Here is a 26,740-nt window from a genome sequence, read left to right on the forward strand (position 1 = left end):
AAAGTCTGAATATATGGAATGAAAGTCTGAATATATTGAATGAAACTTGAATATATGGAATGAAACTTGAATATATTGAATGAAAGTCTGAATATACGGAATGAAACTTGAATATATTGAATGAAAGTCTGAATATATGGAATGAAACTTGAATCAATGGAATGAAACTTGAATATATTGAATGAAACTTGAATATATTGAATGAAAGTCTGAATATACGGAATGAAACTTGAATCAATGGAATGAAACTTGAATATATTGAATGAAACTTGAATATATTGAATGAAAGTCTGAATATATGGAATGAAACTTGAATATATTGAATGAAAGTCTGAATATATGGAATGAAACTTGAATATATTGAATGAAAGTCTGAATATATGGAATGAAACTTGAATATATTGAATGAAAGTCTGAATATATGGAATGAAACTTGAATATATGGAATCGAAAGTGTGGCCTGGCATGAAACGCCCCTTTCCTCTGGTTGGGCAACCAAAGATCAGCCCGTGCCGGTTTCAGTGTTCACAGATCCGGTCAGAATAAAGGCTTTCTCACACCGCAAGCGTGAGCGGCTCGTGAGCAGCGTGTATTTTTCCGGCGCCCATGTTAATCAATGAGTGCATTCACACCGGGAGCAGGAGCGTCGCGTGAGCAGCAGTGAAGCGGGGGTTTCGGCGGCGAGCCTATTTTTGTTCTGCTAACGCTCAATTAAAGTGAAAGCACACTTTTAATGGACAAAATAAATATGATTTCACACAAAAAATGCACACAAGAAACACGTGTAGTGTATTTTAACAATAACGAGTGTGTCAAAAACGAAAACGAAGAATAAAAAATGTCTTTAGAAGATTTACCCATTTAAACTTGTTTTAATTATTACGTTTGGGTGAAAGTATGGTTATGATTATAAACAATAAAGCAAAAGAGCCAGAAAATATGATAAACTTTAGTTTAGTATGTAACAAGAATATATATGTAGCTATGTACAGCCTATCTGCAGCTGCAGTCGGTGTAAAGTGAAAGCACACTTTTTGATGAACAAATAAATAGAATATCACACAAAAAGCGCTCAGAATGCACACAAGAAGCACGTGTGTGTTTTAACAATAACTGGAGTAGGTCCTATGTCATTAAAGAAAACGAAGAATACAAAATATCCGTAGAAGATGTAACCATTTAAACTTGTTTTACAGTGTTTTTTTTTATTCGCTTTGGTACTATTTTCACAAGCAAGGTGTACATTTTCAAAACTCATAGTACTAATTCCACAACAGATCATCAAAGGTCATTTTTTTTTCAAACATTTCAGCATATTTTCAATTGTATAGTACAATACACAAAACTCTACATTATGGTGGCAATTATAAAGATGGGAATATCCTTGTCCTTGCGGGGACATTTTTTTTTGCTTTTTGAGGAAACAAGCTTATAAATCCTACAGAATTATTAGTTTAGTTTTTTATTTGAAAATGTAAAAATGCAGAAAGTTTTGTGTGATGGGTAGATATAGTGTAAGGGGAGAGAATATACAGTTTGTACAGTATAAAAATCAATACGCCTATGTAGGCTATACCCAGACAGATAATGAACCAGACGTGTGTATGAGTCTGTGTGTGTGAGGGAACATAGAGCAGAATAGAGTATGGATGGATGGGATGGATAAGACGGATGGAATCAAATACAGCATTATACATTACAGTATGTATGCCATATGATACTGTAAACAGATTACTAGAACCTAGAACCTCATGGCTGTGTCATAACTTTATCACACCTTTTGATAACACACTAAATAGATACTATAACAAATATTATGGATTAATTTACATAAATTAGGTAATGCAAACATATATTCTTATGTGGCATCTGTAGCCTGTGTTAGGCTACTGCAATTTGAAACATGTATCTTGCACTGTTTGCTGTTGGATGAACTGATTGTTAAAAGTACTAAATTGAAAGAAGATCATACAATTGTGTTTTTCGGTGATTAAACCAAATGTTCTAATTACATATTACAATAATCTTGTGTTTGAAACAATGATTATGTGGAGTGAAAATATGTGTAACTGAATGAAAGCATTACATCAGGGTTTGAAAGAATGACTAGCTGTGTTACAAGTGTGATCATGGATTTTTGTACTAAGAGTTTTGAAAATGTACACCTTACTTGTGAAAATAGTACCAAAGCGAATATATAAAAAAAAATGTATTATTCAGTTGGGTGAAAGTATGGTTATGATTATAAAAAATAAGGTAAACTAGCCAGAAAATATGATGAATATGAACATTTTCTTTTAGTTTAGTATGTAGGCCTAGCTACTCTAGTGTGGGAGCTGCTGCTGTGATGCTGTACAAACGCTTTCAGTGTCAATACTCTCGCGCATGCAGCTGCAGTGACGCTGTAGTTACGCTGACGTGCAGCTGATGCTGAAAGGGTTCTCTTGTCTATAGGCATCGATTCGACAACCAACGTGCTAGAGAAATATTAGCTGCGTTTATTATTACAGTAATATTAATGTAGGTTACCTCTCATCTGCACCCACATTACCTATCAGCTTACTTCTCTGGCACACCACTGGTGTTATTGAGTCCAACTATCAAAATCTGTGTGGCAAAAGTTGCGTGACCCACGCAGATGCAGTTACAGGTAGCTAAGCGCATCAGTATTTAAATGTAACTATGCAGTAGGCACAACTTTTATGTCAGACAGTACACTGAGTTTTAAACAAGGGATGAAGCTCAAATCTAATTAATTAATGCTATTGCAAAATAAAGCCACGGAACTGTTGTCCGGCTGACTCGTTGAGCTGTGCTGTTCATGAATAAATCTGATTCTTTAAACAAATTGGTTGAGTGAATGATTCAATGTCCCATTGATATCCACTTGCTTCATTCCTGATTCAGCGTTTTAAACGAATCGGTTGAATGAATGACTCACTGACTCACTAGGCCTATTATTAAGACAGTGATGTGCTGCCACCTACTGAGGTCTTAATAACTCATAATCTAAGTATAGTTTCATAAATAAATAAAAAGTATTTCAAAAGATTAGGCCTATTCAAAATATTATATTTAAATCTTTAATCTCATAACACTATATGTAATTGTAATTATGTATTAATCTTCCGAGCAGCATTAAAACAGTTTGCAAATAGGTTTAAATGCCACTTCAGAATTCATAAAAAGAGGACAAATATATTTAAAAAAAGATTAGAATTCTTGAACATCAAACTAAAAACAAACAAAAAACAAACAAACAACAACAAAAAACAAAAAACTAATAGAATAACAACCAAAAACAGCAGATGCACTGTGATAGTAAGCTTAAGCTTAAGCTTAAGCTTCATCCCTTGTCCAAAACTTGTGCTGTCTAAAATAATAGATATGACTGCACTGCAGTATATTTAGCCTACACTTAAATTGATACTGGTCGTCGCTTCGCTGTATCTATCTTTCGCTGTTCAGTGGGTCACGCAGCAGATGCAATGTAGCCTACATTAATATTTCTGAAATAATAAATCAGCTAATATTTCTCTAGCACGTTGGTTGTCGAATCCATGCCTATAGAAAAGAGAACCCTTTCTAGTCCCTGTCCAGCGTGATCTGTGTCAAAGAATTAGTCCGGTTATTTGATGAGAGAGAGAGTTTATTAAACAGTTTAAAGAATCCGTCCACCAGCACGAAAATGCATATAAATAGTACAAGTATGCAATGTTGTGGAAAATATACGCCAAAACTCATTTTGGCGTGCATATGCTACGGTGTTTTTTTGCGTGCATATGATACGCACTTTATGCCGTATTATAAGGACGAACCCCCCACCAACACCTCCATCCTACCCAAGAGTGTGTCATATGCACACCATAAAGTCCGTATCATATGCACACGAAAAACAGCGTAGCATATGCACGCCAAAATGAGTTTTGGCGCATACATTCCATGACATTGCATACTTGTACTATACACATTTACATGTGATCGGGTTGGCTATTCTGCATGGAATTGTGGAAACACCGAGAGCAGCACGGGTTGATCTTTGGTTGACCAATCAGCGGAAAGGGGCGTTTAATGCAAGCTCACACGTAGATATTGAATATTCAAGCCTTTATCCATTTTCTATCCTTGAACCTAAAAATATAAAATCAAACCGAATTCTCATTTTTCATTTTTTTCGAAAAACGAAAATTTAATAAATTAGCTGTTTTCTCATTTTCAACTTGATATTAAATCGAAAAACAAATTATCGCAAAAGTACACGGACCACTTTCATTCCATATTTTCAGACTTTCATTCCATATTTTCAGACTTTCATTCCATATTTTCAGACTTTCATTCCATATATTCAGACTTTCATTCCATATATTCAGACTTTCATTCAATATATTCAAGTTTCATTCCATATATTCAAGTTTCATTCCATATATTCAGACTTTCATTCCATATATTCAGACTTTCATTCCATATATTCAGACTTTCATTCCATATATTCAGACTTTCATTCAATATATTCAAGTTTCATTCAATATATTCAAGTTTCATTCCATATATTCAGACTTTCATTCCATATATTCAGACTTTCATTCCATATATTCAGACTTTCATTCCATATATTCAGACTTTCATTCAATATATTCAGACTTGCATTCCATATATTCAGACTTTCATTCAATATATTCAGACTTTCATTCCATATATTCAGACTTTCATTCCATATATTCAGACTTTCATTCCATATATTCAGACTTTCATTCCATATATTCAGACTTTCATTCCATATATTCAGACTTTCATTCAATATATTCAGACTTTCATTCCATATATTCAGACTTTCATTCCATATATTCAGACTTTCATTCCATATATTCAGACTTTCATTCAATATATTCAGACTTTCATTCAATATATTCAAGTTTCATTCCATATATTCAAGTTTCATTCCATATATTCAAGTTTCATTCCATATATTCAGACTTTCATTCCATATATTCAAGTTTCATTCCATATATTCAAGTTTCATTCCATATATTCAAGAATCATTCCATATATTCAGACTTTCATTCCATATATTCAGACTTTCATTCCATATATTCAGACTTTCATTCCATATATTCAGACTTTCATTCAATATATTCGAGTTTCATTCAATATATTCAAGTTTCATTCCATATATTCAGACATTCATTCCATATATTCAGACTTTCAATCCATATATTCAGACATTCATTCAATATATACAACCAATCATATTATAAATACTATAATTTCCTAAACGGCATGCCATAATATACATATATATATATATATATATATATATATATATATATATATATATATATATATATATATATATATATATATATATATATATATATATATATATATATATACATATATATATATATATATATATATATATATACATATATATATATATATATATATATATATATATATATATATATATATATATATATATATATGATGTTTTTGCATGCTTGTATTTCAGAGTACATCACAGTCATTGCGTAGCCTACATAGTGACAAATGTTATATAAACATGCAATATCGTTGACGAAAAAAGACGAGTCTAAAATCACTGAGGGTTTTGTCTGAGGGAAGGAAGAGCGTTCGTGCGGTTGCCATATTTCAGTAATTTAAGTCCACCAAACAGAGCTTTTCTGTGAAAAAAACATACTGTCCGGCAACCGCACGAACGCGAGCTTTCTCTCGCGCTCAGATGATCTGAAAACACCAATAAACAAGTAAGCTGCATTTTATCAATCTCCATTTGAGATGTTTTGCTTAAAGTGTCATTTAGTCTGTCTGTTCTGTCAGGACTCACGAGCCACCTCGCTGAACTGCTATGAGCTGCTGAAATAAGCCAATCAGAGCAGAGCTCAACATTAATATTCATAACCCTTCCAAATAAGGCAAAAACAGAGCATTACATCCTAGGGACAATTTATAGGGTTGTAAATGGACCTGTAAAACTGTATCTGGACAATTTTTTCCCTTAAATAAGCCACAAACCCTCTATGTAGATATCAGAGAACAATTTAACATATTGTTTCAAATCATTCTATGGCACCTTTAATAAAAGGTGTAGCTTTTGTTTGCAGTTGTTTGTTTGTTTGGCATTTGAACGTTGGAGAATTTGGGTTATGTGTAGCTTCTTTTTCAAGTTTTCTTCTGTTTTCTTTGGCTCTTTTTTTTTGTCTGAAGATTTTTTTTTTGTCTTTCACTTTCAATGTAGTATAAATTTGTTTTTTTTGTTTGTTTTGTTTGTTTGGCATTTTTATGTCTGAGAATTAGGGCTGTGCGATATTGAAGAAAATTGCGATATGCAATTAAATAATGCGATATTTGATATGCGATACGATATTACTATAAGTGTGTAAAATCTAATTAAATTATATCTTTTTTAAAAATACAAAATTAAAACTGAGAATGACACCATTTATGTGTTTCACATTCTCTCTGGGGAAAGAAAGCATCGCTACAACTTCTGAAAGTGACCAGATGTGTTTTAGCAAAACATTTGTCACAAATCTGATTATATAATTTTAACATAAATGTTTTTCGGTGTGTGTGTGTGTGTGTGTGTGTGTCAGACAGCGCGAGATTGTAAGGAGTTGTTTTTCACAAGTTATTGCATTTAATAACTCTGCAACATCAAGTAAGTCACATAAGCAACACTCATGAGCCCTGTCTATTCTCTGCTATGCGTCAACCTAAAATGTACACTTTTCACAATGTTGAAGTAGTCTATTAAAATCATTCAGGTATTGCGTCCTGTTGTGATATGCATATTGCAATATGTACATTTGCAATATTCTGATCATTTCAATATATTGCAAAGCCCTACTGAGAATTTAAGTTAATTATTAGCTTTTGTTTGTTTCATTTGCATTTTAATTTCTGAAGATTTGAGTTAGATGTAGCTTTTGTTTTGAGTTTTATGTGTTGTTTGGCATTTTTATGCCTTATTATTTGAGTTAATTAGATGTAGCTTTTATGTTGAGTTTTATGTTTTGTATGGCATTTTTATGCCTGATTGAGTTAATTAGATGTAGCTTTTGTTTTGGGTTTTGTTTTGTTTGGCATTATTATGTCGATTATTTGAGTTAATTAGGTTTAGCTTTTGTTTGCTGTTTTTTGTTGTTTTTTTGTTTGGTATTTTTATGTTAGAGAATTTTAGACAATTAGGTGTAGCTTTTGTCTGTGTTTTTTGTGGCATTAATGTCTGATTGTTTGAGTTAATTAGGTGTAGCTTTTGTTTGCAGATCTTTTTTTCTTTGACATTTTTATGTCTGAATATTTTAGTTAATTAGCTGTAGCTTTTGTTTTTAGTTTAGTTATTTGTTTGGCATTTTTATGTCTGGTTATTTGTGTGTATTATGTGTAGCTTTTGTCTGCAGTGTTTTGTTTTGTTTTGTTTTGTTTGGCATTTTTATGCCTGATTATTTGAGTTAGTTAGATGGAGCTTTTGTTTGCAGTTTTTTTGTTTTGTTTTGTTTGGCATTTTTATGTCTGATTTTTTTCTGATTTTTTATTAGGGCATTATGAGATAATTAGGGTGAATCTTCTGTTCTTTAATGGGTTGAATACAATTTGTAGTGAATTTAATTTGTGTTTGTGTTTTTTAAAATCTAATGGAATGTGTTTAGCTGTTAAAATTATGATAAAATTTTAAGAACCCTAATATTTTTGAAAATATTATTTTAAGCCATATTGTTATTTTTATTTTAAAGTTATTTCTGTTTTTCAAATTTCAAATATTTACAGGTACAGAGAAAAAGAACTGCTAAAAAAATCTCACGTTGTGCAGTAACTGCATATTTTATTTGAACCTTATATCTCTTTCTCGCATCTATTCATAGCAAGCGCTTTTATTTGATCAGTGTGTGGGAGAGTTTGACGCCGTTCTCCTCGTCACTCATTCATGTGGCTGAGATTGTATTGTGGTTTTGTGAGCTGAATGAGTGATGTGTGTTTTCTTTGACTGGTGGTGAGTGGCTTTAACACCATCTGCCGCCTCTGCTTTGTTTATTGCTTTTGGCCGTCGACATACAGTAAGAAACCACGACAGTGTACGGAAGGCAGGTTAACTGATAGTCGTGCACTTTCAGCGGTTAACTGAGAGCCAGGTCGTACGCTGTGTACAATTACACGTTTTATCCCCTCACTCACTGTTTAGATGGTGTGATAAGAGGCAAGTGGTTTATTTGAAAAGAGTCTTTCACTGAATTGACCTGAATTTCATGGCCCGCAGTCATTTCCTTCTCATTAGCGCCTCTAAACAAGCAGAAAATGTCCAGCTCCAGCTCCGGCGCTGTCATAAAAGGGGGAAATTAATTGGTTTAAAGTTTTATTTGGCAGTTAGCTGAAAATCATGTCATCATTTTCCACTTAGATATTACCTTGCCCACATGAATGATGTGAATAATTATGACAAAAGCATTCGAGCACTTTAGAAACAATAAACCGTGAAATTAAAGTCTCAGTTGGTGATCGTGAGTTATGAAAGAAAACAAGGTTCTGAATTCCTGGTTCGCTACAAGTTTTATCAAGAGGATAGATGTATAACATTTTTATATGCAAGAATGTGTAATTTCTCGCTCCATTCATCCCAAAACTGCAGTTTAATACACGTGACTTTACTCCCAAATTCTTTTAAAAGGTGTTGAAATTTAAGTTACACAATTTATACACCCACATTGTTTCAGAAAAGACCATAGAAGTATTGAATTACTGGAGAAAGCAGTATTGACAGCTAATGTTTTTTATGGTACGTCTCTGCATGACCTCTTTGTCCAGATACTCTGAAGGTCATCTCAGCAGATTAGCTTCCATTGAAATTTCCTCAAGAGGTCACCACTCCTGGTCTCTGTCTGTCTCCAGGACCTGCCAAATGATCTCTGACTATAAAAATTAATGACCTCTTGTCACATTTCTGACCCCCATATTTTATGTTTTCAGGCACACACGTCCTCTCGTCTCTGATGTGACTCTGCAGTGACCTTTCTTCTTTTATGTGCTAGTATGTGCATTGTGTGAATTAGGTGTAGCGTTTGTTGATTTTATATTATGTATGTGTATTTTGTATGTATTTGAGTTAATTAGTTGTAGCTTGTTCTTGTTATTTTTTATGAACATTCATTATACACTCACCTAAAGGATTATTAGGAACACCATAATAATACTGTGTTTGACCCCCTTTCACCTTCAGAACTGCCTTACTTCTACGTGTCATTGATTCAACAAGGTGCTGAAAGCATTCTTTAGAAATGTTGACCCATATTGATAGGATAGCATCTTGCAGTTGATTGAGATTTGTGGGATGCACATCCAGGGCACGAAGCCCCCGGTTCCACCACATCCCAAAGATGCTCTATTGGGTTGAGATCTGGTGACTGTGAGGGCCATTTTAGTACAGTGAACTCATTGTCATGTTCAAGAAACCAACTTGAAATGATTCAAGCTTTGTGACATGGTGCATTATCCTGCTGGAAGTAGCCATCAGAGGATGGGTACATGGTGGTCATACAGGGATGGCATTTTAACGATGCCCAATCGGTACTAAGGGGCCTAAAGTGTGCCAAGAAAACATCCCCCACACCATTACACCACCACCACCAGCCTGCAAAATGGTAACAAGGCATGATAGATCCATGTTCTCATTCTGTTCTCATTCTGTTCACGCCAAATTCTGACTCTACCATCTGAATGTCTCAACAGAAATCGAGACTCATCAGACCAGGCAACATTTTTCCAGTCTTCAACTGTCCAATTTTGGTGAGCTTGTGCAAATTGCAGCTTCTTTTTCCTATTTATAGTGGAGATGAGTGGTACCCGGTGGGGTCTTCTGCATTTGTAGCCCATCTGCATCAAGGTTGCGCGTGTTGTGGCTTCACAAATGCTTTGCTGCATACCTCGGTTGTAACGAGTGGTTATTTCAGTCAAAGTTGCTCTTCTATCAGCTTGAATCAGTCGGCCCATTTCCCTCTGACCTCTAGCATCAACAAGGCATTTTCGGCCACAGGACTGCAACATACTGGATGTTTTTCCCTTTTCCCACCATTCGTTGTAAACCCTAGAAATGGTTGTGCGTGAAAATCCCAGTAACTGAGCAGATTGTGAAATACTCAGACCGGCCCGTCTGGCACCAACAACCATGCCATGCTCAAAATAGCTTAAATCACCTTTCTTTCCCATTCTGACATTCAGTTTGGAGTTCAGGAGATTTTCTTGACCAGGACCACACCCCTAAATGCATTAAAGGAACTGCCATGTGATTGGTTGATTAGATAATTGCATTAATGAGAAATTGAACTGGTGTTCCTAATAATCCTTTAGGTGAGTGTATATCAGAGCATTTGTAATTTTATTTTATTTTACTTTCATGCATTTAGCAGATGCTTTCAAAAGAGGAACAAAAGAAATTTGTCAAAGCCAACTATTTTATTGTTGCAAATGCATAAAAAATTAATTAACAGAAGCTACAGCCAATTAAATAAATATTTACTTGTTTAACTTTGTGAGCATTTTGAGTTAATTATGTGCAGCTTTCATTATTTAATTTATTTAATGTACTTTAATTTTTTTTTTAAATGAATGTTTCCTAAATAAATTTAAATTGTACACGTATAAACTCGATAACCTTTTAAGATTTTAAAATATGCCATTGATGCATTGATTTCGCTTGGAGCCTTATTTATCATGTAATTAATCTTTGGCATAGATTCATCTTTTCAAGTTCTCGCAAATCTTATGACCTGGATTCAGAATTGTGATTTCTTGGCCTTCAAACGTTCACTGTTTGTCTGATTTCTCAAATCGCTTTACACAATTACGATTGATCAGTCTCTGATTATAATAGCTGCTGATGATCTACACCTGATATTGACGTTAAACCCTTTTCGGTCGAGTGTCTCCTTTTCCTGTTTTGCTTCGAGGGTTGCAAGTTCAACTAGGTTTCCTAAGTGTGAACGCAGCAGAGAGTTCAAAGGCTTTCAATTTCTCTGACATCATATCATTGCGCTTTAATAGGAAAACTGTTGAACTTTTGTTTAAAACTAATACTCCCAGCCTGCATTAGGAGCTGCTTTATGGCCCCACTCATTTCCTATTCTTCAACAAAGCTATATATCTTAGTAAAATAGTTGTCAATGCCGCCCACTCTGGCCTTGATGATTCAGTTTATTTGGGATTTGCAAATCAACTCTGGAGTGATTTTGGCTCTCGCAGAGCAGATATCTCCCAGTACGTCATGTAGTGTGCTAGCACGTCAACATGTTCCAGCTTCGCTAGCAATTAGCGTCAGCAGATGTCTAATTGTGTTTTTAAAATCTTGCTAACCTTTGTTTTTTTCAGGGTGAGGTGAACCCAATGGAATTGTGGGTGTAGAAGGAGCTGAAACAAAAGGAACTATGTTTCCAACTCATTCTTATGTTTAATTATTGGATAAAGGTTTGCTGATGTTGGCTAGCCTCTTAGCACTGAGAAAGAGATGGGGGAAATTCTGTGTGTGAACTCTACAGTAGCTCGAGGAATCCTGCAGAAGGACCTTTGAAGTGCAACTGTTACCATGGTAAATTTGAGGTAACTGTGCCGCAAAATGTGCTTTCTTGTTCTCTGTGGAGTATCAAGGAGCAGAGAGGATTATGGGAGTGCTGGCGGTCACTCAGGCGTGTCTGTATGCAGTGATCTGGGTGGTATGAGATGAGGGTGAGCAGGCAGCGATCTGTTTTACACAACTCCATGTGCAGCACACACAATACGGCTTCTGTCCGCCACATCTATACATCTCTGAAGGCTTTTCTCTGCTGACTGTTAACGCGCTTGCTAACACGTAAACATAACGGCAATTCATGAAGAGCTGATGCAATTACATAATGATTGCTCTGGACAATTATTGTAAGCTATATTTACTACGGGTAGGTATTGACACAAAGATCATTTGATTTGATTTTGATTCGCAAGCTATCGATTCAGATTCAATATTGATTATCTTTTATAGGGACAATTGATAAGGACAATTTTTATAATAGTTATAATACTAACTTCATAGTTAAGTAATTAAATTTTTTTTTTTTAAATATAAACATTTAAATGATGTCTGTCATAGCCTACATTAAAGCCACAACATGTAATTTTTCTTCCGCTAGAGGTCACTTATTCAAAACAAAGGTGTAGATTAATGACACCTTGATTTCGCAGAGCTTTTATTATGCTGCAGTCGACTGCTTCCACTTTTTCCGCTCATATATGTGGGGTAATGCAGGAGTGGTTGTTGCCAGGGTGTTGCCAAGTGGTTGCTCAGGAGGTCTGAGTGATTTTTCTACAGTATTCTGGATGGTTTCCAGGGTGTTGCTAAGTGGTTGCTCAGGGGGTCTGAGTGATTTTTGCTATGGCGTTCTGGATGGTTGCCAGGGTGTTGCTAAGTGGTTGCTTAGGTGGCCTGATTTAATTTAGCTAAAGTGTGCTGGATGGTTGCCAGGGTGTTGCTAAGTGGTTGCTCAGGTGGTCTGAGTTATTTTTCTACAGTATTCTGGATGGTTGCCAGGGTGTTGCTAAGTGGTTGCTCAGGGGGTCTGAGTGATTTTTGCTACAGTGTGCTGGATGGTTGCCAGGGTGTTGCTAAGTGGTTGCTCAGGTGGTCTGAGTGATTTTTGCTATGGCGTTCTGGATGGTTGCCAGGGTGTTGCTAAGTGGTTGCTTAGGTGGCCTGATTTAATTTAGCTAAAGTGTGCTGGATGGTTGCCAGGGTGTTGCTAAGTGGTTGCTCAGGTGGTCTGAGTTATTTTTTCTACAGTATTCTGGATGGTTGCCAGGGTGTTACTAAGTGGTTGCTCAGGTGGTCTGAGCGATTTTTGCTACGGTGTGCTGGATGGTTGCCAGGGTGTTGCTAAGTGGTTGCTCAGGTGGTCTGAGTGATTTTGCTATGGTGTTCTGGATGGTTACCAGGGTGTTGCTTAGTGGTTGCTCAGGTGGTCTGAGTGATTTTTGCTACGTTGTGCTAGATGGTTGCCAGGTTGTTATTAAGTGGTTGCTCAGGTAGTCTGAGTGATTTTGCTATGGTGTTCTGGATGGTTACCAGGGTGTTGCTAAGTGGTTGTTTAGGTGGCCTGATTGAATTTTGCTAAAGTGTGCTCACTGTGCTGGATGGTTACCAGGGTGTTGCTAAGTGGTTGCTCCGGTGGTCAGCATGATTTTTTCAAATGTTTAGTTGGTTGCAAACTAAAGGGGCTCTGTGTGGTTGCTAAAGTGTGCTTAATGGATTTTAGCATCTTTGTGTTGGGATATTTATATGTGGTTACTAAGGTGTTCTGGATCTTGTTGTGGTTTTTAGCACACAAGTCAGTTATTTACTTTCTCATATTATCATGCTTTTTCTCACACAGTATAAAAGGTTCTTTATACAGTATAGAGTGTTCTTGGCAACATGTTGGAAAACTCCTGGTCTTAATCATATTATAGTACAGTGTAACGTGATTCATGGCTAATTTTGACAGTACATCATGCTGAAGCAAAACACACACACACACACACACACACACACACACACACACACACACACACACACACACACACACACACACACACACACACACACACACACACACACACACACACACACACACACACACACACACACACACACACACACACACACACACACACACACACACACACACACACACACACACACACACACACACACACACACACACACACACACACGTTTGTTTCACTATATTAGTGAGGACATTACATATACTTCCATTGATTTTATATCAGGTTAATGATATTTTCTATCCCCTAACCCAATCCATATCCCTAAACCTACCCATCCCAGAAGCATGTGCAAAACAATAGATTGAAATAAAAACTTATTTTGGCCAATTTATAAGCCTTTTTAACTAGTGAGGACTAGTCAGATGTCCTCACTAGTGAGTTGTTTTCATACCAAAAGTCAGGACATTTGGGCCCTCACAAGTATAGCCTTACAAGGAACACACACGCACACACAGATACAGGCAGCTTCCCTATTGTCCATCAAAGACAATGCATACTGACAGTATCTCTAGTGGTTTCCTCCATATAGTCTGGAGAGGTTGCTGTTGATGCCAAAAGATGAGCTGTGAAATGCAAACAGGACACAGGAATCCACCTATAGATGATCTTACCCAGAATATCTTGATGTCATTTTTCAGTTGACATTTTCAGTGTTGCAGATTAGTAAAATAACATGTAGGCTACTTTGAAGTTCTGGTAGACATATGTGTTCGATCAGGGAAACACTCCTTTTAGAAGTAGATTAAATTGAAAACCAGAGGCCTACAAAGCTTACAGTCTGATCGCATTTGCGCCTTTGAGCTTTGAATATTTCACAGAGGCTGAAGTCTTGGGAATAACTGTCTTATTGTAGATTTCCCTCTATATGGTTTTTGTCTGTTAGATCATCCGACAGATTTGAGATCTATCCAGGAATGACTGTCAAGTTGCTGGCTCACGGACACATGGATTCATGGCTCAGACTCAAGTTCAGTGTTCATTCAACCTCTTGTCTTTTCTCTTTGTGTGAATGTTGACCATTTGGGGTGTGGTGAACTGAACTCGCCACCTTTCTTTTTCTTGCAATTAATCAATGACAATTGCGTGTCTATGACAATGAAGGTTTAGTTTAAAACACATGTTGCCAAGGTTTTAGTAATTTACTCTGTTTTAAAAATATAATTTAATGGCTCTACAAATATCATATGGTCAAAAGTAACATATTTTACTTACATCTTACAAGAACAAGATTAAACACATTTTAATTATTATTTAAAATGTTTTTATATATTTTTCATGATAACTTTTTAGAAATATGATACATTATTAGCGCTGTCAAATCCACTAATAGCGATTAATCTCATCTAACATAAAAGGTAGGTGGTACGTGTCAGAGTATCATCCACATGGATGGCAGGACCTAAGGTTTCCCAGCAGAACATTGCCCAAAGCATCACACTGACTCTGTCAGCTTTCCTTCTTCCCATAGTGCATCCTGGTGCCATGTGTTCCCCAGGTAAGCAACACACATATACCTGGCCATCCATGTGCTGTAAAAGACAACGTGATTCATCAGACCAGGCCACATTCTTCCATTGCTCTGTGGTCCAGTTCTTATGCTCATGTGCCACTGTTGGCGCTTTCAGCGGACTTGGGTCAGCATGGACACCCTGACTGGTCTGCAGCTATGCTTTGCTTCGATTTGGCCGCTATAAATTAATAATGAATGAATATGATTGTTTTTTGGGGGGTTGTATCATATGACATTTTTTGACCTAAACTACTTAATCAGAAAAATAATAAATTATCTGATGTTTTAGGAGAATTTGTGACCTTTTTTTTTTAACCTGTATGTTTTTCCCATACTGGTTGCTCCACACGAGTTTGATTTGATTTTGAAAATAAGTATACTTTTTTTTTTTTTTTAAGAAATTATTCAATATTATGCCAAACTTCTTAATGGTTTTTAATTAGAATTTCATTATTTTAATGGGTTGTGTTTTTTTCATTGTTATCAGTGCAGTTGTATTATGACCCACAACATTTTTTATTTTAATTCATACATATCAAAACAGAAGTGCATTTAAGTCATTATATGTTTAAAAAGCTTTAAAATGCTTTAAAAACCTGCAATACTGTGCTGATCCATCAACACCAAACCACAAAAGAAACCAGCCTGGAATATTTTTTTATAGCTTTCATGATTTGCTGAAATACTGTTCTCCAGCTGAATCTCTCAGAGGACGTTGTAATTATCACTCACAACCAACTGGCCATCATCATGAATATATTTTTGCTTATTTGAGCACATGCTGTTCTTCCTGCTCTCAACGTACTGGAAAGTAAACATTCACCGCCTGACAATCAGCTCATGATCCGACTCTCATTTACAGTAAATCACACATATGAGAGTTTAATCATGCTGCGTTTTTTATGTTTTGCCTCCCAGTCGACATACATGTCTGAACAGTGTTTTTGGTCCGTCTCTGAGTGATGCCAGTTAAAACAGCAGGATCCGACAAAACCCGCACAAAGGGATTAAATGTGGACAGCGGAGACCCGAGAAGTTCTCGTTCTCCAGAGTGGACGGACTGAGGTTTTCTGCAAGCTGCAGTTGGCAGCAGCGGTACCGTTGGTTTGAGCTCGCACTAATTCCCCTCTCCTGGGACACAGTTCGGCTCTGTTCCCCTCTCCGGTCCTCCATGCTCGGATGACTGCGTGCACTGTAGCGTAAACTACACTGTATGTAGTTTCATTGTTTAAGTTGGCAGTGTGGATGAAACCTGCCTGCTGTCTCCCGCAGGAAAGCCCACCTAATAGTTGAAGAAAAAAGAGAAGCATCTACATAAAACAGCATTTTAAGAAACTCCTCTAGTGGAGGAAATATTTCACAGAGTACCTTGCTGTAAAGAGCTGCTGATTTTGAGATGGTATAGCTTGACAACACTGTCACGGGTGACACCTGTTTCACACTTCTTGCACCTGCTGCATGTGCACTCTAAAAAATACTGGGTTAAAAACAACCCATGTTGGGTTGGAAATGGACAAACCAAGAAATTGGGTTGTTTGAATCCAGTGAATGGAACCATTCAAACGACCCAATTTCTGGATTTTTCCATTTCCAACCCAAGGTTGCAAGGTTGGGTTGTTTTTAACCCAGCATTTTTAGAGTGTGAGCATAGCAGCTGCGATTTACAGTATGTACTGGTTTAGTAAGCAATTAATTGTTTACAAGCATTTATAGATTCCTTTTTTATTTTTTTTAGCACAAACACATCTCATTATATATTTTAACAAGTCTTAGGTTTAGTTTATCCAAAAAGGAAAATTATGTTGTTTCCTCACCCTCATGTCGTTCCAAACCCGTTAGACTTTCGTTTATCTTCAGAACACAAGTTAAGGTATGTTTGATTAAATCTAAGCACTTTCTGTCCATCCATAGACAGCTACGCATGTACCACTTTGACACTTCAGCAAGTTCTAAAGAGATTGTAAAACTAATCCATATTAATTGAGCAGTTTAGCCAGAATTGTATTATTTTATTTATTCGCATATAAACATCAATCAGCATACATAAACAAGCTCAACCGAACCTGCATGACAAGTGAGAATGAACCTCATTGGTTCTTGCTGAACCTCAAACGTGCTGCGTAACACGAGAATGAACCTCATTGGTTCTTGCTGAAGCTCAAATGTGCTGCGTAACACGAGAATGAACCTCATTGGTTCTTGCTGAAGCTCAAACGCGCTGCGTAACACGAGAATGAACCTCATCGGTTCTTGCTGAAGCTCAAACGTGCTGCGTAACACAAGAATGAACCTCATTGGTTCTTGCTGAAGCTCAAATGTGCTGCGTAACACGAGAATGACCCTCATTGGTTCTCGCTGAAGCTCAAACGTGCTGCGTAACACAAGAATGAACCTCATTGGTTCTTGCTGAAGCTCAAACGTGCTGTGTAACATGAGAATGAACCTCATTGGTTCTTGCTGAAGCTCAAACGTGCTGCGTAACACAAGAATGAACCTCATTGGTTCTTGCTGAAGCTCAAACGCGCTGCGTAACACGAGAATGAACCTCATTGGTTCTTGCTGAAGCTCAAACGTGCTGCGTAACACAAGAATGAACCTCATTGGTTCTTGCTGAAGCTCAAACGTGCTACGTAACACGAGAATGAACCTCATTGGTTCTTGCTGAAGCTCAAACGTGCTGCGTAACATAAGAATGAACCTCATTGGTTCTTGCTGAAGCTCAAACGTGCTACGTAACACAAGAATGAACCTCAGTGGTTCTTGCTGAAGCTCAAACGTGCTGCGTAACACAAGAATGAACCTCATTGGTTCTTGCTGAAGCTCAATAGTGCTGCGTAACACGAGAATGAACCTCAGTGGTTCTCGCTGAAACTCAAACGTGCTGCGTAACACAAGAATGAACCTCATTGGTTCTCGCTGAAGCTCAAACGTGCTGCGTAACATGAAAATGAACCTCATTGGCTCTTGAGGAAGGCCAAATGTGCTGCGTAACACGAGAATGAACCTCATTGGTTCTCGCTGAAGCTCAAACGTGCTGCGTAACACGAGAATGAACCTTAGTGGTTCTCGCTGAAGGTCAAACGTGCTGCGTAACACAAGAATGAACCTCATTGGTTCTCACGTCAATGAAAGTCTTATGGGTTTGGAACAACTTGAGGTAACAGAGTTTTCACTTTTTGTTCAAATTTCCCTTAAAAGAAGTGTTATTCCTAGATAACATTGCGCTATAAGTGCTGACAGAAAGTTCTTACATATTTAAGAAAAACAAAAAACATCTAATTTACTTTTTTCAAGAATAAAAGGACTGTAATGAGTATTTTGTAGTGTAATGTCGGTCACCTAGCACAAAGGACAATTTTGTAGGTAAAAAAAAGCTCCATCATCTGTATTGTCAATAGTGTAGTGATGTATATGAACCACAGCCCAACCAAAGTCACTTTCAAACAGCTGTCTGCTGGTAAATGTGGGAAATTTCATTGGGAAATCTGTGTGGAAATCTTTTGCTCTCACGCCAAATTCCTGTTCGCCGGGATTCCTATCAAAATTCACCGAACAATGGTAAATGTGTCCACAACTTAATACAACAAATGCAATACTGGAATGTGATAAATCGGCCTCCAAAAGGCATTTCGATAGTCATGGCCACAACATTGATAAGTCAAAGTGATCAAAACTGACCATTTCAAAGGGCCTTTTAGAATAAAGGCATACTAATGATGGCCACTTCGCTCCCATGATTCTTTGCGTACACAATTATACAATGATAGCGCCTCCTTAATTGGCTTAGCAAATTTATGCAACAGTGAGTTCTAAAGGAAAAATATTTTGGCCCCCCTACACCCTTCATCCCTTCGAAGATCTCACAGGGATGAGTCCTTTAGAATGGAAAGCAGAGATGAACAAATTAGTGATTTACAATGACGTTTTTAGGTTTCTTCTTGAGAACAGTCCCAGGGAAAAAAATGAAAACATTCTTAAGAATAGAAACTATTCAAAACTTTTTTTTCTTAAGTTTAGAAGATTGCAGTTTGCCAAGTAAGACATGTTCCTGGGTCAACATGTTTTGTTGATACTGGAATAACATTCCTGTCCAAAAATGTTGTCCTAACCCTACCCATAGTTATCCCTTAAATCCGATGGAAATATAGGTGAATATCACATTGATGTAGAAGCACCTATAACCCTGGTTGAAAGCCTAAACTTGACATAAACTGTTAACTTGTCCCTCAAATCCGATTGGAATGTTGTTCCAGGAACATGTTGTACTTGGTGAAATTAGATTCGCCTGCAGTTTGGACCTGTTACCTGTGCAATGTTAAACCCTCAACCCTGCTGTTCTTGGACTTGCGGTTAACCTCAGAAAGCGTCTATACATAGTTCATGGTGTTCTGGAGATGTTCTGACAGCCTGTGGTCCTCTCTCTCCTGTGAAAACTGTTGTCCGAGGGCACATTTTTCCTATGCACTCCATGTGAGAGAGCTCAGCCTATTTTTGGGCCTCCTCCTGCCTCCTCACATCCATCTCTCCCCAGAGTGTCCGAGTCCCTTTCCCAGACAAACCGAGCGTGCGTTTTGCAAGAATATCTTTCTTGATGAGTACATGCCCATGGAAAAGCAGGCATCTTACGAGTATTCCCATAAAACGGACACACATGAACAAGTGCATCCATCAGACGTTGCATATGTACGAGTTGAACGTTGGGTTAATCTGCGCCACTTAAGGGTTTAAAGAGATTTACCGGCCTTATAATGTCTGGTCTGCTGAAAATGCTCAAATTAAGCCTTCCGAATAAAGATTTCTGCCAGTTTTATAGTTGTTTTGTGAGTTGTATCAAGTCTCCGTTGACTCTGAGCCAATGTGAAATTCTCTTAAAGGTGATGAGATGTTTTATGATGGAAATGTAGAAATGAGAACCGCATCTTTTCGTGCTTAGGGTTTCGTCTCCACAACTGCAGCGTAAATATGTCATGATTAATCACTCGGATTTGTGCTAATCAAACGATTCGGCTCTGTATTTTCTCAAAGGAGGCGAACCGTGGACGGACTCCAAGAGTACATCTGTTCTGGAGCGTCTCCAAGGTGAGTTCATTCATTTAGGTATGCTAGTCCGAAACAGTGTTTTGTATCAAACTCTTGAATAGATACAGCGCATTACTCCCCTCATTAGTAGTGTTTATGAAGGATGGTATCGTATTTCTGTTGCGTCAAGGATTTTAACAAATTTTGGCATGTCATTTTTCCCAAACCGACATGAATGATACTGCAAACCACGCAGCTAAGTCTCATCTGGCAGATGATAAAACATTCCTTAGCATTGAGCATTGAGTTTTGCATCTGAAGAACAACTCAAATTTTCATCGGAAGATGACCTCCCACTCCAAAAAGTGCTTGAATATACTCACAAACCTTCCCTTCACCCCATTAGTTACTGGAAAAAGTTGTTTTTTGGACATTTTCTCAGTTTTCTGTTTCCCATTTGTCTGCATTTTTGATGTACAAATACATTCACGTCAACAAATGCAGATTCATTCCATGAGCCTCATTATGTTCCCGCTTCTGGAGAGATCTGCTGATAGCATCGGATATGTAATGTAGCAAAACGGCTCCTTTGCATAAACTTCACCGCTGGAATGTGTTCAGAAGTGCCGAGGCCGCTGATACGAGCGCTAGCTGCACAGTGTCATACACACTCTCAGAAGTCTGACGGTTTACAGAAACACATGGTTCTGACATTGTTCTGAGAGGGCCAGACCCACCTGATGGATCTGAGCTGCTGCCCGGCTGCAAAACCGCTGAAATAAAATCTCTTCCATAAAGCTGTACCAAGAAGAGCACAGAGTGTGAGAGAAAATCGCTGTCAGCGTAAAGATTAATGGCCTTATAATGGATGGTTATTACGCTGCCGGAAACCGTGCTTAAATTTGACTGATCCTGAGTTTTATTCTCAGCAGGGTTCGAGCACCCGGCTCTCCAGCGGGTCCCTTAGAACCTAATTTTCAGGGCTTGCAGATGTATTTGTGCTACTCAAATGTCGACATTTATTAGCATGCTGTGTCTTTATCTATAAACACAGATGTGTTGGCATGTCAGTTTCGGGTTATGTAAGCGTCATCTACTTTAAGGTTTCCATTTGTCGAAGGAAATGTATCCATTCAGACGTTTTTTTTTTTTAATTTTAACATTTATATTATATTATTGTTTATAACATTTTTGAGAGAAGTCTCTTATGAATATAACATTTATAAAATTACAGCATTTACTTGAAATAGTTTTCTGTAACATTATAAATGTCTTTACTGTCACTTTTGGTCAATTTAATGCATCGCTATAGATGAAAGTATTCATTTAGTTTAAAAAAAAATTTTAATTAAAAAAAAAACTAATCCCAAACTTTTGAATGGAAGTGTATTTTATATTATATTATTTATGTTTTTGAAAGTATAAAGTTTAATAGAACTACATTTATTTAAAATATATGTTTAAAACTGTCACTTTTGAGCAATGTAATGTATTTGCAGAATAAAAGCATTAATTAATCTTTATTTTTTCCATTCAAACTTTTGTAAGGAAGTGTATATTATAATGTATGTTTTGTAATGTTGTTTTAATGTCTTTTTTTAAAGATGAATATAATGTTTAAAAGAACAGCCTTTATTTTAAATACATTTTTTTGTAACTACAAATGTCTTTACTACCACTTTTAATCAATGTAATGCATCATTGCTGAATTAAATTTTAAATATCTTTAAAAAAACGTTTTTCATAAATTCTTTCAAATTACAGACCTCAATCTTTTTAATGGAAGTGTAAATAATGTATATGTCAATCATATTAATCAATCAAAAATACCTAACGGTGTCATGAACTGGCTTTTTATGTTTTTATACTGTTGTCTGAGGTCAACTAATGACATTCGCGTGGTTTTTACATTCAGAAACTTCATAAGTAATAAGTAATAGGCTGTTTTATACACTGGTTTGAGGCTCTCTCCAAAACGCTGGGTTTTGATGGGCGTACCGCACTGGAGACTTGAAAGTAAACGCCCACCGCTAGGATTGGATAAGATTTGCATATTTAATGAGCTTCAGCACCCCTGTCAGTTCATTTCACATGAGGGATTGTTTTGAAAGCGGCAACCGGAATGATTATCTCGATCACAGGGCTCGTAAACGTCTTTATCAAACAAACACAATGATTTATTTCTCATCCACCTGCGATTGATTGGAATATTATTTCTGTATTACATGGCCCGCGCGAAAACACACACACACACACACACACACACACACACACACACACACACACACACACACACACACACACACACACACACACACACACACACACACACACACACACACACACACACACACACACACACACACACACACACACACACACGCGTGCGTGTACGCGCCTAGATCAAGAAAAAATTATTTCTGCCGACGGGTGTACGTTTTGGTAGCCTACATATCAAAAAGACGTTTACTTACATAAGTTTGTTGCACCTTTCCTGTCGGATCCAGTATAGAAGGCACAACATTGTGTCTGCAAATCCAGCACTTGAGACTGATTCCGCGGTGAAATGAAGCAAACACACAAACGTTCTTCCCCACGTGACCTGGAACTTCATTAAAAATAAATGTAGTATCACACATTCCTAATGTTAGGATCCAAAGGAAGCTTATGCAGTGACTGTGTTTTTCCACAATATCTTTCTATCTTCTTCCACATGTTTATTGCTGCTGGCTAGCGTGATCCGAAGAGTCGGTGGGCGGGGCTACTGAACTACACCTGCTTATTATTCTGTAGAGGCGGTGTTTCGTCAGTCGATGACGTCAAGATGCGAACACGATCGTTTGCTGAGCCTGGTCTCTATAAAAGCTTTTCTTTGACTAACAATGAAGTTTTCAGCTCTGAAACTTACAGGATATTCTTGTATTATCATGACCTTTTATATATCAAAAACTCAAGGGAAAGTTGATTTCTCAATTCATCAGCCCTTTACATAAATTCAGACCACTTGTCAATGGTTAGCCTCGTTAGCAGCAAATTATTCACATCTTGTTTTTCTTTTTGGCTGAAGTAAAAGTTTTCATTTCAACAGTAAAACATTGAGCCAGTTATATGTATTGGCACAGGAGTCGTCTGCCACCGTCGTCCTCTGATGGGTTCTGCTGGAGGAAGAGGGAAGATGTCCGTTATCAGAGAGAGGAATGTCTCAGTTCTGGCATGGGTAGTGTCTGCGTTCACACTCCCGTAATGAATCATCGCGTGTGTCCGTCTCGCATGGAGTTGGATGTGAGATGAGGCTGAATTACTGCCGCAGCCTGGCAGTTTTTCAGAGGCCGTGTTGACATGCAGTCGAGTTGAAACCGCTTTCCGCTCCAGAGATGAGTTTGAGCCAATCCACACCTCCTCTAGTGAAGGATCTGGCTAATGCTGATTGGCTTGGCCTATTGTAGTTCTGGTTTGGCAGCGTTTGTGGTGTTTCACTGTGGATGTGGCTCATCATCCACTAAAGCTTTAATTGAAGAAGATCTATAATGATTTTAAAAACCATAGATGCCATGATTATTTAGGCAGGTGTGTTGAAGTAGATCTGCTTTGGATGTGAGTTGATTTATGGTCTGATAATCAGTCAAATTTGTTTTGGAGAAAACAGACATTTGCAGTTTTTTTTTCTCTGGATGCATATTATTCATATCATACATTTATTCTCTGTGTAACGATAAATGTGCAAATTAAAAAGTGATTTCTTTTTTTATTTGCAAGGGGGAAATATAATATTTAATATATTATAATTAAATAGAACATTCTAAATATGATCTATATATTTATTATATCTTATGTGTATTTTATAATATACTGTACAGTATTATAATATATTATTTTATATATTATAAATGTATAAAATTAAAGTATTAAGTATAAAGTAAATATAATATTGAATTAAAATATCTATATATTTATTATTGCAGTTATTACATATGGCATACAAAAAACATACTATTTTTTATAATATAGTTTTATGAAAATATATATGTTATGAAAATATATTCAATAAATATATATATATATATATATATATATATATATATATATATATATATATATATATATATATATATATATATAACTGTAATATGTATTATTAAATATAAAATTGTATTATATATAATATTTATTGCACAATATACTATATTAAAATATAATGTACAATATATACAATAATTTAAAATATATAATATACAATATAATAAAATAATATATTGCATTATAAACAGTATCTATTATCATTATATTTTTTATATACTGTATATATTTTAAAATATATCATTTTAAATAAATTGTATTACACAAAATATTTTATAAAATGAAAGTAAATATTATGGTTAAAGAAAATGTTATTATAAATATTATCTATATATTTATCTATATATTTATTATATATTGTAAATATTTTGTAATATAGTGTTTTCAAAATATATAATATATAAAAATGTATATACATATTTCAAATTTTCTGTTAATTTTTTTTAAATGTTTTTTTGTACAGTTTGAAATGTGTTTTTGCCCAATTTTATTATAATGAAAAAAAATCTGAATTAGGAAGAAGAAAAAAATGTCCGAGCCCTTTAAGGTTTCCTTACAATTCACTCACCAGTTAGCATATAATGTGGAAAATATGAATATGTTAATAAATCTTAATATAGTGAGTGAGGTGGAACAGTGTGATCAGATGTGCTGTCTTCCTGAAATAGATACTTATCACAACATCCTCTCTTCCTCTTCTCTCATTCATCCCTTCAGCTCCACTGAAGTTCATCACATGCACAGAATCTGTGTTTACACAAGTGAAAGGCTCAGACAGGACTTGCCATCCCTAATGAAACGCCGGGGCGTCCCGACTGGGGTGTTTGTGTGGGCTGTCAGGCTCCCCCATCCAGGATCTGTAAAACAGGATGAAACGGAGATATAGAGCAGACAGAGATTAATCTGTGATACAGAATTCAGCCTAAAATATGTCACTCTTTAAAGATTCATGCCGAAGGCACATCATATTTTACAACCGCTTGCAATTCATATAGGCCCACACCGTCTCCAACACATACTATGTATTAAAGGCGGATTTATATTTATGTCTATTTATATTCACACGTGATTCAGCGTGGCCTCCCTGCGTGTTTTTTTTGGGTGGTCTTCTGTTTTGATCTTTTGTAAGACGCCACAGCTCAGCGAACACAATCACCAATGCGCCGATAGTGTTTGGTCCACTTCACTTCATACAAACAATCAAATAATCAAAGCCACCCACACACAGTCCTGAGGTGAGGCCCTTCATGCTGCGTCATTCAACCTGAGCGTCAAGCACAACAAACATACGACGCAACCAAACTAGATTGTACTGCATATTGATTATATATACACACACTATGAAAGAACAACACGAGAAGACTCCAACAAGAGGTCATTTTCAAATGTGGCGTGACGCTTTAAAAATAACAGCCAATCAATCAAAATTGTTTCGTGTAGAATAGAAATCCGAAAAAAACTTTACAGATTAGTTTTCTTCTTGCAAAAGTACGTTTATAAAATGTATGAAGTCATAGTGTTTTGAGAAGTGAATTATGGTCTGATCATGTCAGGTTGGTTTGTAATTTTGAATATTTAATCTTTCAAAACACACTTTTTTTGTCTCTCTTAGTATATTTACTACATTATTTTTTAATGTGTGTGGCAACAAAAACTCACTAAAGTTTTTTTGTTTTTTTTACAGTTTATAAAAGTTAAATATAAGTTTATACTTAAATTAAATATAATTTTGTATTATAAATATTATCAATATATGTATATTTGTATACTATATTAAAAATCTAAATATAAATCAATATAAAAGGTACACACACACTATGTATATATAATGTAACATTATACTGCATATAATATAATATTATGGACAACTTACTGAAATTGGATGCATAACATAAATTTGAACTATATTGTCTTGATGTAACATTGAAAATGTTAATGAAAAATAAAAATATTATTTTTAACAATTATAAAATTACATTGCGAAAAATACTAATTGATAATTTTTTGATCACAGAAAATCCTCACTGTTGTGACAGACGTTGAAACGTCTGAAATTTTGCATGGGAAAATTTTTATAAGTAATGTATATAAAGTATATACTATAATTAAATATAAAACTGTATTATACATTATAATATAAATATATTTAGTATGTATTGTATATTTGTATAATATATGTAAAAGTTCAAAATATTTTACACACACATATATAATAAAATATAATGTAGATATATGCATATGTGTGTGTGTGTATATATATATATATATATATATATATATATATATATATATATATATATATATATATATAAAATATATATATATATATATATAAAACTATATATATATAGTTTTATAAACAAGGCCCAGTTCAACTCCGATAGTTGAGCCGGATCTCACGAAAATGCGTATTAATAGTACGAGTTTGCAATCTCGTGGAATGTATACGCCAAAATGAGTTTTGCCGTGCGTATGGTACGCGGTTTTTCGCGTGCATATGATACGCACTTTATGGCGTATTATACATACGAACCCCTCACCACCCTAAACCTA

The 26,740-nt window shown here is 35.9% G+C and overlaps 1 protein-coding gene across 3 annotated transcripts in view; it reads left to right on the plus strand.

Moving 5' to 3' along the window:
• Positions 1 to 26,740, plus strand: part of si:dkey-246e1.3 (uncharacterized) — a 97,543-nt gene that overhangs the window by 59,501 nt on the left and 11,302 nt on the right. For 2 of the 3 annotated variants that reach the window (XM_067416174.1, XM_067416175.1), the window contains exon 3: positions 20,117 to 20,170. The exons of the other annotated variant lie outside the window; for it this stretch is intronic. In XM_067416174.1, the coding sequence (XP_067272275.1) occupies positions 20,117 to 20,170 (54 nt within the window). The remainder of the gene's footprint in view (positions 1 to 20,116; positions 20,171 to 26,740) is intronic. 3 annotated transcript variants of the gene reach the window in all.

This window comes from Pseudorasbora parva, chromosome 14 (assembly GCF_024679245.1).
Source record: "Pseudorasbora parva isolate DD20220531a chromosome 14, ASM2467924v1, whole genome shotgun sequence".
Lineage (NCBI taxonomy): Eukaryota > Metazoa > Chordata > Actinopteri > Cypriniformes > Gobionidae > Pseudorasbora > Pseudorasbora parva.